The 17,707-nt window shown below is 36.4% G+C and overlaps 1 protein-coding gene across 2 annotated transcripts in view; it reads right to left on the reverse strand.

Moving 5' to 3' along the window:
* LOC150109471 (disco-interacting protein 2-like) overlaps positions 1-17,707 on the reverse strand; it is a 456,967-nt gene that overhangs the window by 14,660 nt on the left and 424,600 nt on the right. For both annotated transcript variants that reach the window (XM_090408476.1, XM_090408468.1), the window contains exon 34: positions 13,290-13,460. In XM_090408476.1, coding sequence (XP_090264602.1) covers positions 13,290-13,460 — 171 coding nt within the window. The remainder of the gene's footprint in view (positions 1-13,289; positions 13,461-17,707) is intronic.

The following is a 17,707-nucleotide window of genomic DNA, read 5'->3' on the forward strand; positions in this document are numbered from 1 at the left end:
ATATCCTGTACACCCCTTGAGGGTACATGGCAGGAATTTGATGATGATGATGATGATGAAGATGTGTAAATAGCATGACTTCATAGAAAGGACAATGTAACATGTCACATGAACAGGATATTTATGATTTATAAAATATTCTTACTAAATAGCTTAAGGCAATTACAACATACAATAGAATATACATTAAAATAAATTTTAATATAATGTATATTCTATTGTATATTATATACAGTAATCTCTCAATTATAAAACTGTGATGGGAAATCAGTTCACAGGTTGATTAAATGACAGAGCAGTGAAATTAATGTGTGGTTATGAATGCTCTTCCAAGATATTAATTAATAATGTATAACCAACGTCTAAGCCTTTCCACGAGAAATATAAAATATTCTGTTGCATATTTTTATGGTCCCAATATTATTCATTCAGTACTGCATAAACTGTACTTGATTTAGAATGGGAAAAGTTTAAATGATACTGAAAACAGCTAATATTGAAGATAACAGAATACAAAACACTGCTTTAGAACATATGTTGAAACATATTTTGAACATATCCACTCACAAGATATGTTGAAAATATGGTTACTGAGAAGGCTGAAGATTATGTTTTTAAAATAAATACAGCTTTGTAAGAAATTCTGCCAACAGTATTTGCTGGCTGTTAACATTAAGAATTGTCTATGCACCAGACAACATCTACAGTCACAAGGTCCCCAATTTTTTTTTTTTTTTTTTTTTTTTTTTTTTTTTTTTTTTGCTCTCTCCTACATTCCAGATGAGAGAGCAAAGACATCCAAACACTTAATTCATGTTAAAAATTCAGATTTGATTCTGAATTTTTTTTAAAGTCTGAAGGAAGAACATATCATTGAAGATGTATAATTTTTATTTTTATTTTTTTCTGCAGTCAGTATGAAACTAGTGTAAAAGAAATCACCATTCCTGAAGAATATACACAAAAAACTGATCCCTCAAAGTTTGTATCATGTCTGAGAAGGGTTCAACTTTAAATCAATTCATCCTTAATGATGAACTACAAGGCTGCATATGAAGAATGCTGTTGGCATTATATATATGCAGGTCCTGGAAGTAACATACAGGATGATGATGAAAAACTACTTGTAAGCTTCATGTACAGGTAACCCTCGTATAACGCAGTCTACAAATTGGAGTAACCCTTGTTGAACGAGGTACTTATACAACATGGTTTCGATATAAGACGGTCTACAAACTGTAGTAATCATTTATCTTTTCATATATTTTTTCAACGCGTGACTTAAAAATCAAATTTTATCTTAGTTAAATGTGTCTATCCTATCGCGCATGTAGTTATAAGTAGCGAATTTATATTAGGGGAAATAGCCTTTAGCACACATGTACGTCAATTGTTTGCTGTATAAAATATTTATTGTTGAAAATTGTCATTTTCTGCTAGGAAATCTCATTAAAAATCATAAGTATGTTAATCTCAAGCTGAGCACTTTATTTATTGGTGAGTTACATACAATATGTAATGTTTTTTTATGTAAAAAAAAAAATTATTTTTATAGTAATGGCCACTTAGAGCACTTTTGCAATATGGCTGAAAACGAAATTAGTGAATTAATTAATGGGGAAATAGATTTAAATGAGGAGGAACTGGTACAATTAATAGATGACATTGAACCAAATGACTGAGAAAGTTCTGCCAAAGATTTCGATTGCAATGAATCCGTTAAAGAATTCAGTTTAAAGAAATTAGCAGAAGGATTGAACTTGGCAAGAAAGTTATTTTATGGATAATGATCTCTCAATGGAGCCATTTACGAGACAATTAGATATTTGTTTAGCTCCGTATTATGAACTTAATAAAAAATTGCAGCATAGTGGTAAGCAAGGTCTTATTACTGACTTCTTGATAACTAAACCAGCCGAAATATGCAATGAGAATTATACAAATGATGTCCAAGAGATATCAAGTGATGACGACGTCCGGCCACTCATAAATAAAGAACATCTACGAAATGTTAGTTTTGAAGAGAGTGACGACGATTAAAATAGACACTTTATTTTATCTTGCCTAAAACATTTATGTATTATGTGCAATGAAGTTTACGTACATTTTAAATTATAAAAAATTTATAATTTTTTATAATTTTATACTATGTATTTCTTTTAATAGTTTATATGTTTTCTTAACTTACATGAATTACTTGAATTAAATAAAAATATTTTTTTGTTGGATATGTCATTGTTTCTATAATTAAAAAAAATGATTTCGGAACCTAATCCTACTTTTTCTATGTGATCTGAATCTTGCGTAACACGATTTATATAATGCGCCATTTCTATGAAACCTAACATCCACGTTATACAAAGGTTACCTGTAACGTTGTTCTGGTCATGCCAGATTTGTAAAATAACTGTGATTTTGAGTAAAAATATCTAATTACATTTACAATTACTAACTCAATGTCCTTAATATCAAGGTTATCTATAATCTGGAATATATACTTTTGCCTAAAACAGCCTGCTTGGCTATGTAGCTGCTATCAACCAATAGGCTCTTATGGGTTCATATCCCATCCTGGGCACAAATTTCTTAGTTGATAGATGAATTTCATCCTTCAGTGTGAAACTAACAATCTGTTTACTGGATGCCTGAAGTTGCTTGGAAAAGTTCTGAGTTTGGTGGTCTCCAGAGAAGAGCTTGCAGATTATCTAACCCTTAGACAACCCAGGAAATATTCTACAGGCTATCCAAAACTAAGATGATTGACAAGACTAAACTAATTCATTCTAGTAAAATTGTGGAGACTACAACCATATTAGGAATAATTACTTTAATTTCCCGACATTTCATCTTTCATATTAAGGTCATCATCTGGAGCACACGTGCACACACACACACACAAGCTATATTACACTTCAAACAGTAGTATGCCAAAGTGATAATGATTTGATCGACTGTTATTCTACTGGTCTGACCTCTAGTGAAATAGCTATATTCAATTTATAACATTATGAGAGAAAATAATTCATATAGATAGTTTTAATACAGCAAAAGTGTGGCCTTAATCCATAATTTAACATGAATGTTGTTAGAGTTAAGATCCTAGATTACTTACAGTAATAATTATGATTAACTCTTATACCAAAAGGTTATGTAGAATATGTGCCATCCATATTCTTGGGATTTGTAGACCATTGTTATTGTTAAGATTAGGGTGGTTGATAAGAATTTCACAGGCCTCCTTAAGTTTCCACTCCAAGACTAAACTAATGGCGATTAACATCAGGGACAAAAAATAAATAAATAAATAATAATCAAGAACATTAAAGTTGACAAATGCAATTCTGAAGAAGGACTAGAGTCTTTTATCATTATTATTCCATCAGGCAACCAGTCATAACGGAACTCAATAATTTTATTTAATTGCAAGACCAGTAATCTTTTTGATTACCGAGAATGGTCATGCTCATGAATAACTACCAGCAAGTAGAGTTCTTAGGTAACTAACATAATAAACAGGTGGTAAATGACAAACCTGGCAACAGCTATTGACAAATTTCCAAGTTATTGGAAAATGACTTTCAATCAATAATCAATTTCTTCTGAAATGAGATACAGAAGTATACACCAAGCCTGAAAACAGCTATCATTGAAGATAAAATGATAGATGCCTGGTCATAATAGCAATTTACGAATGAAGACTGCTGATGGGATTGAATATGAGTCCACCAAATTTTAGAAATTTTAAGGCTATCCTTTTGTTGGGTGTATTAAGTACAATTAGTTTTTACTTAAAATGATAGTTTTTTCCAGGGATTGTTTATAAAAAATGCTGCATATCATCCACAGTAATATCGAATGCAAAGATTATGAACATAGTCATATTTCTCAGATAAATAAGTTTTCGATTGGTGAACTGTTTACCAATTCAATAGGAATAATAAAAAAAATCCATATACATGGTAAGGGTTGAGAAATACAGTCATCCCTCGACTTACGTCCTTTCAAAGATACATCCGTGATCTCATAAGAGAATAAATAACATTTTCGACTATACTTTCAAGCAAGACGCAAGCGGGCATGAAGTAAAAAGGTTTCTATTAACAATGCATCATGCACAGTGACAACAGTGCATTCAGCGGCAAGTTTAGTCAGCAATCGACACAAGTCTTCAACAGTTCCTCTGTTGATTTTGTGTTTGAGAAATAGGTTATTTGTGTGTTTATTGTTAAATATTTCGTGATATTTTGTGCGACATGGTCCCCCCTACATGCCCAATCAAAAAACCTAGTGAGGAATCACAGAAAAAGAGGCGAGCAATTGATCTTTAAACGACGTTGCAAGTTATAAAGTGCAACATGAAGCTGGTAAGCCTGTCAGTGTGATTGCACACGACTTCGGATGGTCTCATTCTACAGTGACGGCCATTTTGAAAAATAAGGATAAAATCGTCAAGGCTGTGAAAGGATCTGCTTCATTAAATCGACGATAGTAACGAAGCAACAACAAGGTACTATCAGTGATATGCAAAAGCTACTTGCATCATGGATAGAGGACCTGAACCAGAAATGCATATCCCTTAGCACTAATAATTACTAAGTCTCTTCAACATGTTAAAGGAGAAAGCAGGGCCCGAATTCAACGCTTCTTCCGGTTGATTCATCAGTTTCAAGCAGAGTTTTGCATTGCATAATATGAAAATGGGGTGCTTAAGGGTCAAAGCTGTATAACTGTGAGGAGACCTCCACATAGCCTTTAAAAGAATGTGGAGAACCGACCAAGGCTTCTGACCTAATGTCCAATCCTCACCTTCTCGTGGTGCACCCTGTTGGTATCTACTTGGATACTGAACGAGCAAAGATTGGCTGGCAATTTGGGATTTAGCCAACCAAATTGTATTCTTATTGGTTAAATCAAAATAAAAAATGATGGTACAACATGACCAAATTTCATGCCAGCTGGGGCGTTGCCCAGTTAAACAAGGCCCTCATTGTTTTCGCCAGGAAACCAGAGCAAACAGCGAAAAGTCAGCTACTTGAACAAATCTGAAAACACACCCCAGCTCAACATCACCAGAGTTAAAGATCGGTACTATCAACATAAGAAGCCTGAATGGCAAAGAAATGGAGCTAGCTGAGGAATTAGATAAGTACCAGATCGACATAACAGGGGTGACTGAAACAAAAAAGACAAAAACTGGTGAGATCTTTCTGGGCAATAAATACAAAATTTTATATTCAGGCACTGACAATCAAGGAAAAGAAGGAGTATTCAGAGTAGCCATAGTATTCAACACTAAATACGAGGCTAATCTTCTTGAATGGCAGGCAGTCTCAAGTAGAGTGATGTGGGCAAATCAGAATGGGGAACTGGACAATGAGACTTATTTGTGCCTATGGTCTGACAGAAGGTTCTACTAAGGTAGAAGTGGAGGAATTTTTTGAGGCTCTAGAAAAAGCAACTGATACAATGAAAAAGGAAAAGTTGGTCCTTGTTGGGGATCGAAATAGCAGAGTAGGAAATGATTGTGAGACATGCAAAAATATTTTGGGAAAATTTGGAGAAAAGAGCAAAGCTAATAATAATGGCAAATACTTGTTGGATTTCTGCTCAGGACATCGACTGGTTATTACTAACACCATATTCCAACATAAAAATGTGCACAAATTCACATGGAGAGAAGAGACAAGGAATAAGAAAAGTCTCATTGACTATGTTATTGTTGATAGTGATGTTTTCTCCCTGGTGCAGGACACCAGAGTGTACAGAGGATTTGAAATTGGAAGCAATCACTATTTAGTCTTGAGCAGGATACAATTGAATTTCATATTGAAGAATAACATGTAAGAAAGTTTTAAAGCGAATAAAAGTTGAGCAGCTCTCAGATGTGAACTGCAGGCTAAAATACACAAAGATTATTGAAGATATAAAGGAAGAAGAGTTTAAGAACAGGAACCAAGCCTTGGAGATTCAGTGGCAAGCCTTGAAGAAAACCCTGATTGATTCAGCCAGAGAGGTGTGGTGAGGTTGTCTTGATGGATAGAAAAATCAGGACTCCATGGTGGACTCAGGAAGTTAAATAGGCAGTGAAGGAAAAGAAGAAATCATATCAAAAGTTCCTGGCAAATAAGTCAGCTTTTGCTCTTAGAGAATACAGAGACAAATGTAAGAAAGCTAAACAGTGTGTAAAACTAGCTAAACAAAAGTCATGGGAGGACTTTGGCAAGAATATAGAAAATAAATATCAAAAAGGTGGCAAAATATTCTGGAGGTTGTTGAAGAAGCTTAGGAATGGAGGAAAGAGTGCTGTAAAAGGAGTTAGAGATGATAAAGGTGACATGAAAATGGGAAAAAATGATATCCTTGAAGTATGAAGTAATTACTTTGAAACTGCTAAATGAAACAAGCATTGATGACAGCACAGTGGTAAAACACACCGACCAGGCATACAGTCAGGAATACATATCCATACTTGAAGTAGAAAAAGCTATCAAAGGCTTGAAATGTGAAAAGGCAGCAGGAGTAGATTATATTCGACCAGAAATGCTGAAGTATGGTGGTATAAAAGTCTTACAGTGGCTGCACTGCATAGTTCAGAAAGCCTGGACAGAGGGAAGAATTCCCGATGATTGGAGTAGAGCTCTAATTGTACTCATATATATAAAGGGAAATAAAACTGAATGTGAGAATTATAGAGGTATTTCCCTACTGAGTGTTCCTGGCAAGATCTATGCAAGTATACTTGAGAAACGGCTGAGAAGAATTGTGGAAGAAAAGCTTGGTGAAGAACAAGCTGGATTCAGGCCAAATAGAGGCTGTCAGGATCAGATCTTCACTTTACGACAAATAGTCGAGAAAGCATGGGAATATAACAAAGATCTGTATTTAAGTTTTGTCGATTTTGGAAAAGGCATATGACAAGGTGCCAAGAGAGAAGCTATTCAATACGCTGCAGTTATATGGTGTCAATGGGGCATTATATCAAGCAATACTTAGTCTTTATTTGAGTTGTGAGTCAGCAGTTAGAATTGAAGGAAGTACAGGAAGATGGTTTAATGTAAAATCTGGTGTGAGACAAGGATGTACATTATCCCCTCTGTTATTCATTATCTATATGGATCACATTATGAAGGAATGTGGTATTAAACCTGATATCAAAATTGGAGATGTTAATGTCAGCTCTTTGCTTTATGCGGATGATGTTATACTTGTAAATAAATCCGCTACAAGTCTGCAAGATTCTCTGACTAAATTGAATAGCTGTTGCAATAGATATGGTATGAAGGTCAGCAATAAAAAGACAAAGACAATGAAAATAGGCAGAATCATTGAAAATGTCAACTGTGTTGTGAATGGAGAACCTGTGGAACAAGTAAAATATTTCAGCTACTTAGGCACAATTTTTACTGAAGATGGTAAACTAAATATAGAAATAGACAACAGAATCAGCAAAGCTGGTATCGTGGGAAGTCAATTGAATAAATTCATATGGAATAAGAGAGAAATTAGTCGGAACACTAAATTAGCTGTATACAAGACAGCGTTCAAACCAGTTTTAACTTATGGATCTGAGAGCTGGGTCAGAAGTAAAACACTTGACCAAAGACTAGAGACCGCAGATATGAGAGTCCTGAGAAAGATTAGAGGCGTGAACAGATGGCATCAATGGCAATATCATATTAAAAATGAGGATATTAGGAAAGAACTTGACATTGTCAGCATCCAGGAATGCGTTAGCAGAGCTAATCTCAGATGGTATGGTCACTTAAATAGAATGGGAGAGGAAAGATTAGCAAAACAAGTGTTCTCTGCCAGGTTGGCAGGAAAACGACCCAGAGGAAGACCAAGATATAGGTGGATTGATACGGTGCAAAGTGCCTTAGACGATAGAAATATAAGATCTGATAATGTTGGAGTCTTGACAAGTAACAGACTGATTTGGAGGAAAATTGTAGATAGGAAGTTAGTAATGATGTAATTTTTTTCATGTAGTACTGTCATATCCTGTACATCCCTTGAGGGTACATGGCAGGAATTTGATGATGATGATGATGATGATGATAATATGAAAATGTATGCCGAATCTGCAAGTGCTGATAGAAACCTGACAAAGAGTTTGTGGAGAAATTGGATAAAATTATTACGGGGGAAAATTATTTGTGACAGCAAATATTTAATATGGATGAGACCTCCTTGTTTGGAAAAAAATACCGAGCAGACATTCATCCACCAAAGAGCTAAAATCTGTGCCTGGTTTCAAAGCTCTTAAAGACCATATTACAATTCTGTTAGGGGGTAATGTGGCTGGATATAAACTGAAACCATGTGTGATATGGCACAGTGAGAATCCAGTAGCCTTCAAAAACATTAGGAAGCATACTCTTCCAGTTCATTATCAGAACAAGAAGTCGTAGATGACTCAAAAATTGTTTGAGGATGCCTTAATCAACTGTTATGTGAGTGAAATGGAAAGCTATTGTGTGAAAGAAAATGTTGAATCTAAAATTTTATTAATTCTAGATAATGCTCCATGTCATCCACCTTACATCGATGATCTTCACCCCCAAGAACAAGGGCATGTTTCTCCCTTCAAACACTACTTCACTGATTCAACCGATGGATCAATGAAGTAGTGTTTGGGGTTCTTTCAGTGTTTAAGGCTTATTATCTACGGAGAATTTTTTCACAAGCCATTTCTGCCACTGAAGGAAATGATCAGACTCTCATGCAATTCCGCAAAGCATTCAATATTTATCATGCTATTAAAAATATTGCTGTGGCTTGGAACAAAGTGACCTCTCAGTGTATAAGTGGCATTATTCTTGTTGAGAGGCTTATACGCTGGTTAGACATAATAACTAATATTTAAGGAATTGACAGCGTATACTGGAAATATAGATTAAATAAACTTTAATATACACTTTCCGATATTTCGGCGAACGTTACGTTGCCATCTTCTTGGGAACTTACTAAAAGGACACGTGCACACAAGTACTAATACAACAAATGAGACTGAGGCTAGGACGCTAGCGTTTTCCTAAAGTCCTGATGGTGCCCCCTGGCGGGCTATATTGGTAGTTCTTGGCCTTTGGGCTGAAGTTCTTTTGATAAAAGTTTCCCAAATTTGGGGCAGTTTCATGCATCCAAATTTGTTGAGGTTTGGCATGTTCCTAAGGGCCGAGGCTGATTCCATGAATAGTCTTTCATACTTGAACTTGCTGCGGTGTATTACTGTGGCTTTCTTCCATCTTATTCTGTGGCGAGTATCCAGAGCGTGGTCTGCAAGCCCAGAGTGGCTGTACTGGTGGAATCGGATGTAATCCTTGTGTTCTGAGATTCTGATATTTGCTGTCCTGCCTGTTTGGCCAAAGTAGGACAGTTTACAGCTGCAAGGGACCTGGTATACACCAGGTAGGTCTAGGGGAAGTGGTTGGTCTTTGGTAGAGCGGATAAGGGATGCCAGTTTTCTATGTGGTCTGTAACAAGTGGTCAAGTCATGTTTTTTTTAAGATTTTATTGATTTTTTCTGAGGTGCCTCTGATGTAGGGAATAGTGATGGATTTAGAGTAATCTTTTTTGTGAGGGGGAGGGGGTGGTGGGTTGTGGATGACTGGGTTAAGTATTTTTTGGATTTTTTGGAGGGGGTAGCCGTTGGCTGAGAAAGTGTCACGGATGTGATTTAGTTCAGAGGTTAGGGCTTGATCATTAGAACAGATTATTTTTGCCCTGTTGAATAATGTTTTAATAACTCCATATTGTTGTGAGGGGGGGTGGTGGGATTGTTGGTGGATGTATCTGCCAGTATGGGTGGGTTTTCTATAAACTGAGAAAACCAAGGTTCCATCAGGTTGGCGGGTGACTAGTGTGTCTAGGAAGGGGAGGTTATTGTTTTCCTCTTTTTCCAGGGTGAATTTGATTCTAGGGTGTTGGTTGTTCAAGTGTGTTAGGAAGGAGAGGAGTGAATCCGGGCCATGTGGCCAAATAGCAAAAACATCATCAACATAGCGAAGCCATATGGTAGGTTTTTGTGGGGCTGAGTTTAAGGCTTTCTCTTCAAACATCTCCATGAAAAAGTTGGCCAAGGGTGGGGAAAGTGGTGAACCCATGGCTGTCCCCTCTATCTGTTTGTAGAATTTTTCCTGCCAAACGAAATAGCCTGAGTTCATTGTAAACTGAAATAGGGCTGAGATATCGGGAGGAAATTTAGCTTGGATTAGCTCTAAGGTTTCTTTGAGAGGGACATTCGTGAATAGGGAGGAGACATCAAAACTGACCATTATGTCATTGTGTTGGAGTGTAAGGTTTTCTATACTGGCTTTGAAGTGGGCTGAGTTTTTTTATGTGTGATGGTGTATTGCCAGTATAGTGTGAGAGCGCTTTGGCTAAATGCTTGGCTAGTTTGTAAGTGGGGGAATCAATGCCATCCACTATGGGACGTAATGGCACATTTTCTTTGTGTATTTTTGGGAGCCCATATATGCGGGGGGGTCTAGAGTTATAGGGTTTTAGTCTGTTGGTAATCTCCACAGGCCAAGAAGTAACCTTCTTAAGGAGCCTATGGAGTTTTCTAATTTGTGAGCTGGTGGGATTGTAATCAATGGGGAGGTAAGTGGAGCGATCTAATAATAAAGCCTTGAGCTTACCTGTGTAGTCTTTAAGATTGAGTACCACAGTGGCGTTCCCCTTATCCGCTTTGGTGATCACTATTTTTTTGTTTCTCTTCAATTCTTGTAGTGCCTTGTATTCACTAATGGATATGTTCGATTTTGGAGGTTTTGCTTTATTGAGAACACAGGCTACATCCAATCTAATGTCGTTGGCGATGTGGGTTGGAAGTTGGCGGATCCCGCGTTCAATTTGAATCATTAATTCCTCGGCCGGTAATTTCCTAGGAGCAATGGCGAAGTTGTGACCACGTGACAGAGCGTGGATTGCTTCTGGCTTTAAGGTAGCTGACGATAGGTTAACAACAGTGTTGGTTTGTAGTTTCGACGCTGAGTTCTTTGTTAGTTTATCAAACTTGTTGATATGTCGGCTTCGTACTCGTTCAAATTCTTTTTTAGCTGCCGTACACGAGACGTCATGTAAGACCGACCAAAGCTCGTGATTCAGCGTATGTGAAAGCTCGTTTTCCAGCGTTGCTATCGCGGTGTTTATATCGGCTAGGGAACCGCGTGTAGCGGTAATTTGTTCCCGAAGTAATGCCTGGCTAGCGCGGTTGTAAATACGGAGAGCTTTCTGTGAGATGAAGCGGTGTTTGAATTTAACACAGTTCGGGATGACATTTGCTATTTGGCCACATGGCCCGGATTCACTCCTCTCCTTCCTAACACACTTGAACAACCAACACCCTAGAATCAAATTCACCCTGGAAAAAGAGGAAAACAATAACCTCCCCTTCCTAGACACACTAGTCACCCGCCAACCTGATGGAACCTTGGTTTTCTCAGTTTATAGAAAACCCACCCATACTGGCAGATACATCCACCAACAATCCCACCACCCCCCCTCACAACAATATGGAGTTATTAAAACATTATTCAACAGGGCAAAAATAATCTGTTCTAATGATCAAGCCCTAACCTCTGAACTAAATCACATCCGTGACACTTTCTCAGCCAACGGCTACCCCCTCCAAAAAATCCAAAAAATACTTAACCCAGTCATCCACAACCCACCACCCCCTCCCCCTCACAAAAAAGATTACTCTAAATCCATCACTATTCCCTACATCAGAGGCACCTCAGAAAAAATCAATAAAATCTTAAAAAAACATGACTTGACCACTTGTTACAGACCACATAGAAAACTGGCATCCCTTATCCGCTCTACCAAAGACCAACCACTTCCCCTAGACCTACCTGGTGTATACCAGGTCCCTTGCAGCTGTAAACTGTCCTACTTTGGCCAAACAGGCAGGACAGCAAATATCAGAATCTCAGAACACAAGGATTACATCCGATTCCACCAGTACAGCCACTCTGGGCTTGCAGACCACGCTCTGGATACTCGCCACAGAATAAGATGGAAGAAAGCCACAGTAATACACCGCAGCAAGTTCAAGTATGAAAGACTATTCATGGAATCAGCCTCGGCCCTTAGGAACATGCCAAACCTCAACAAATTTGGATGCATGAAACTGCCCCAAATTTGGGAAACTTTTATCAAAAGAACTTCAGCCCAAAGGCCAAGAACTACCAATATAGCCCGCCAGGGGGCACCATCAGGACTTTAGGAAAACGCTAGCGTCCTAGCCTCAGTCTCATTTGTTGTATTAGTACTTGTGTGCACGTGTCCTTTTAGTAAGTTCCCAAGAAGATGGCAACGTAACGTTCGCCGAAATATCGGAAAGTGTATATTAAAGTTTATTTAATCTATATTTCCAGTATACGCTGTCAATTCCTTAAATATTAGTTATTATGTATAAGTGGCATATGGAAAAAGACATTAAAAAGGTTTGTGCACGATTCTGGAAGTTTTGAAAAAAATGAAGACCTTTGTAGATTGAATGAAGAAATAGTGGGACTAGCAACCAATCTGAATCTCAAAGTGAATGATGACTCATAGAATTTCCCCTGAAGAGTTTACCAATGAGGAATTGGTCAAACTGGAGGAACAATGTGTTGCAGAAGAGGAAGAATAAGGAAAAAAAGAGGGGGGAAAAGAGAAAAAAAAAAAGAAGTAGTAGTTAAACAATTCACAGTGAAGGGGTCTTGCAGAAATGTTCTCTGAAGTTAACGATGTTCTCAAAATGGCTGAAGGCATTGACCCCAATGTTGAGCACTACTTACTAGTAGAAAGTAAAGTACATGATGCATTCGTTTGCTATAAACAAAATTATGATGAAAGGAATAAGAGGAATAAACAAAGCATATCATGGATTTTCATCAAAAAACATAAGGTTACACCAGAAGAGCTGCAGCCTGGTCCTTTACATACGGAAGGTAATGAAGATGTGATTGTAGAGGAAGATTTGGGTGATTATTCTCCTGTTTTATAGTGGCAGTAACACAGAGTACAGTTTTATAATAGGCTTAAAAATTAAAAGTATGGTATACTTATTACGCTTAAGTCCCTAACTCTGTTCATTTAATATATTGACTTATGTCCTGCCAGATTGAATGGAACCCCCGATGTAAGTCGAGGGATGAGTGTAACAATAATTTTAATATAGACCTGTATAAAAATTTCAAATTCCACACTAAGATTATTTTGAACATTATTTTTTATCAGAATACAGCTATATATATATATATATCACAATTTCATTCAAATTCAACTCTTAAACTTACCTGAAGACAGATGGCAACATTGACCCTACAACCAAAACTAGTACTGACTGCTCTAGGTGAAAGGCCAATTCCCGAAAATAATTTGGAAAAAGAATTAGTTAAAGCTACCCGGGGCCTTTCTTCTGCAACCACAACACATGTTCTTACACAACTTAAATTGATTCCTCTTTGCTATTAAAAAAAAAAAAAAAAAAAAGATTCAGTGTCTTAAAATGTTGCAGTATACATACTGTATATGGGAGAGAAGGCAAATATGTATATAATATGAGGAACATTCAGAAAGTAAGGCCCAGTCAAGAATTTAAAAAAAAAAACTGACACAGAAAAAAAAAGTTCTATTATATGATAAAATACCTACACAAGGTATTGAGTGCAAATGTGGACTAACCCAGGCAATTCTCAAATGTAAATCAACATGTTTGAGTCTATTATTACACAGAGAAAAAATTTAACAAAAGAAGTGATTTGGTGCTTACCATCCACTTCTGACTTAAGTTGAATTATTGCACTTTTACTTTGTTAACACTGCATTTTGCATAGTTTAATGTTATAAACTTAAAATTAGAAAAAAAAAAGTGGGTTAGTCCACTCGTGCTCGATGCCTCATATATACTTTATTTTTCCAGATAATCGGTATTGACTTCGATATTTTTGGTATTGCAGCAGCAGCTTCTTCATACCCACATCAAAAGAGTCTGCTGCCAGTGAGTCACTGTTCTTCAGTTCCTCATCTTCAAAGTGCTGAGATGAGAACAAGAGGTAGTCACCGGGCATGAGGTTGGGTGATTGAAAAGTTTGCGCCCAAACTTCTGAATTAGCTGGACAGTTCGAGCTGCAGTGTGAACTCGCACATTGTTATGCAAAAGCATGATCCCTGATGACAGCATTCCTCAGCTTTTGTTCTGAATTGCTCATCTGAGTTTCTTCAGCATTTCACAATACACATCAGCATTAATTGTGATTCCTTGTTGGAGAAAATCAACAAGCAAGTTCCCTTTTCAGTTCCAGAAAAGGGATCTGTTAGTTATTGTTTGAATTTTTTTGCTTTTGGAGATGATGAATGGCATCACTACATTGATTGTTATAAATTAAAGATACCAAGAAATTATATACTTGGTTTAATCCTTTATCCAAGTGTAAGCAAACAAGTTTGCACCAGAACTATTTTCAGAACTGGGGCAACTTGTATAAAGAAGCTAATGACTTCACATCACTTGCCTTAGTATCCCATAATGCAAAGCAATGTAGTACATTTATTCCCTTCTCTTCTTTAAACAAATGACACTATTGCCTAACTTTACTGTCACTCATTACGTTAGGCTGGTAAACACAGTTGTCAGTGAATTTCTGCAGCACTACTGTTTTCCACCAACAAAACATTCATTATAAATTATTCATAGAAGACAACAAACGATAACGTGGCAAAAGTAAAATGGTCAACCGCTCACTCACGAGTCACTCCATGCGCAATCCCTCTCCCGAATCTTATATGGTGGTAAATTGTGAACAAATCTTACTTTCTGGATATGTCATCTTGTACATTGGTGTATTATAAAATGCATTTAAAGCAAAATGCATTGCATGTATATATATATCAAATATAAAAACTCATTATTTACAAAAGTTTTTAAAAGTTAAATGACAAACTTTGTATTTCTGAAGAAATTCACAACTGAAATGATTTTTCCTGAATTTCTTACACTGGTTTAAACAGGACGTCAATTAATCACAGTTCCGTACCCTCTTCAATACAATCAACAGAAGGTATGGCAAACATTGCTATAACAAACTTGCTCACCATAACATATTTTGTAAGTCTCAACCAAAAGTTTCTTTGGTACAATACCAATACCATCTAAAAGAAATTCACTACAGCAAAAAATCCACTATAATAAACTCAAGTTTTTTCATTTCAATAATGAGAGATGACTGTATTTAAATAAGCTTTCCCATGCATACTGTAGCTGGAAATTTTCATTTCCAGTTATTTTCAAATGATTACTTTAGAGCACATAAAATATCCTGCTTGTGCTAAAAATGCCTGTTCTCTCTAGCTTCAAAAGGTTTGTTTCATTTCAGCAAACAGGTTAAAGTCACAGTTCAGTGACTTTGACCCGAAGTCAAAGGACTTCTATAACTTTATGTGCTGCCATTCAAAATCATCATGACTTTTTCGAAAGTTACATCCAAGCACTAATATTTTATGTTTTGTATGTAGGGACTGGCATTAAAAAAAAAAACGTTTTAGCAACATGTTCCAGATCACTAGGCAATTATGAAAGAGGAAAGAGCACTGCACTTTAACCAGTATGCCTCAGTCATTTGTTTCAAGCAATTTCTCTACAGGTGGCACGGAAGACATGCAACTATTTCTTAGTGTTGGTTTATCATGTGCTTTATCCTTTAACCACCTTAAATTACAACAACCAAAGTGAACCACAATTGGGGTCTTCAAAGTCTAGAAAATTGCAAATTAACAAAGAATAATAATTATTGAAGAAGATTTGGAAAGATGACTCTGAACCAATCACTGTATCTAATAAAGCAAAATGTTTTATTTGATAATATAACCAGAGTTTTAGGTCCATGGGTGTGTGTGTGTGTGTGTGTGTAAAAAATCAGCTAATGCCTTTTTATTTCCATATAGGGAGTAGGCGAGGCCATTTAGCCCTATCTAACTTTTGGAGACTGAGTGGGAAGTTCAATCTCCACTGGCAGCCAATCAGAGTTAGCTGGCCCATGGCTATCACTAATTAAGCAGCACGCAGTGAAGAGAGACTGCGCAACAAGTGCCGCCATCTCGTGGTCCCTAACCCTAACACAATATATTTAATGTCTGAAATAATGTGGGTTCTACCGTCGATTTTCTTGAGCTTATGGGACGAAAAACCTGCTTCCCCGTGCCAGAGATCGACTAACTCGGGAACCAGTCTAAAAAGGCTTAGAAAAATTTCCTCTAGTCGACGACTAGATTTGAAACAAAGTCTTCCTTTGTGCAGTCAAGCACCGTGGTGTGCAAATGCCACAATATATATTATACCTGTGGATCCAAAAATATATACCCAACAGTAATGCTAATCAGTGGCATCAAACTATACTTTCTCATGTAATATTTTTTTTTTTTATTTTGTAGTGTAACAGTAAATAATGATTGAGCCATTTTATTTCATAAAACAAAGTATTTTATTTTATAATATATATATTGAATCCAGCAACTGTCTATCTATCAGCAACAACAACAATGCAAAAATTAGTTTTGGTTTAAGATTCCACACTATTTTAGATAAGTTTTTAACCATAGCACATCTATTACATAAATTCCTGCAAATTCTTTTTTTTTTTATTATTATGAAATTCTTGATATAGTTGAAGGGAGGAGGGGCTTTCCTAAACAGGTTCGTTCATCTGACCCTTTCCTTCTAGCAGTTACCAAATATTTTGTCTTTCCATAATTAGCAATTGTAATAAGTTCTTTTACTTATTTCTGCTTTATAATTGGATTTTTTTTTTCTTTTTGCTTCTAGTTTTTCTTTGATTCTATCCTGATATGTTTTTTCTTTTAATTTACCACATTTATCTTTTTGCTAAATTTACAGCCTTTTCACCTTATTGATGAATAATATTTCCTGATCTACAATATTTTTTCTTGGTTTTTGTTTAAATCTATTAAAATAGCATCACAAAGGACTTTCGTAGTCTTCAAAAATAATCATAATCTGTTGACTAAATTTTCTGTAATAAAAATTAATATGGTCCAAATAAATAATATAAAATGGAGTTACAAAAATTGCAAAGCCAATTTCCTTCAATTAACTCAATACACTATACTTTTATATAGTGAAAGGTGAGATAACGAGCCTCTCACCATATACAGGGTGTCCCAAAATTCACGCAAGAAGTAATTTTGATAGAAAACACAGGTTTTTAATTAAAAATTGTAATTTCTTATTGATTCATAAAGTATACAGTATAGGGTTATGCATGGAATAGTATATCGGGTAAATGGCCTCCACGGCTTTGCTGGCACATACGCACTCTTTTGTCGAAATTTTCCATGACCGTTTTGCATAAATTTGCTGAATTTCGTTGATACAGCGCTCAATTTCCTCCTTCAAGGCATGGGTGGTCGTGGGCTTGTTGGCATAAACCTTAGACTTCAAAAAAACCCAAAGGAAAAAAGTCCAATGGCGGTAAGTCACATGATCTGGGCGGCCAATTGTGATCACCAAAACGGGAAATTACATGACCAGGAAATGACTCGTGCAGTAATTGAATTGTTTCTCGGGCTGTATGGCTTGTGGCACCGTCTTGTTGAAACCACATTTCATCCACATCCATATCTTGCAATTTAGGCACAAAAAACTGGATTATCATGTCGCGATAGCGAGCACCATTAACTATTATTGCCTTACCAGCTG

The sequence above is a fragment of the Typopeltis vanoorti genome, chromosome 2 (genome assembly GCF_054136105.1).
Source record: "Typopeltis vanoorti isolate ZY-2024b chromosome 2, IOZ_Tvanoo_1.0, whole genome shotgun sequence".
Classification (NCBI taxonomy): domain Eukaryota; kingdom Metazoa; phylum Arthropoda; class Arachnida; order Uropygi; family Thelyphonidae; genus Typopeltis; species Typopeltis vanoorti.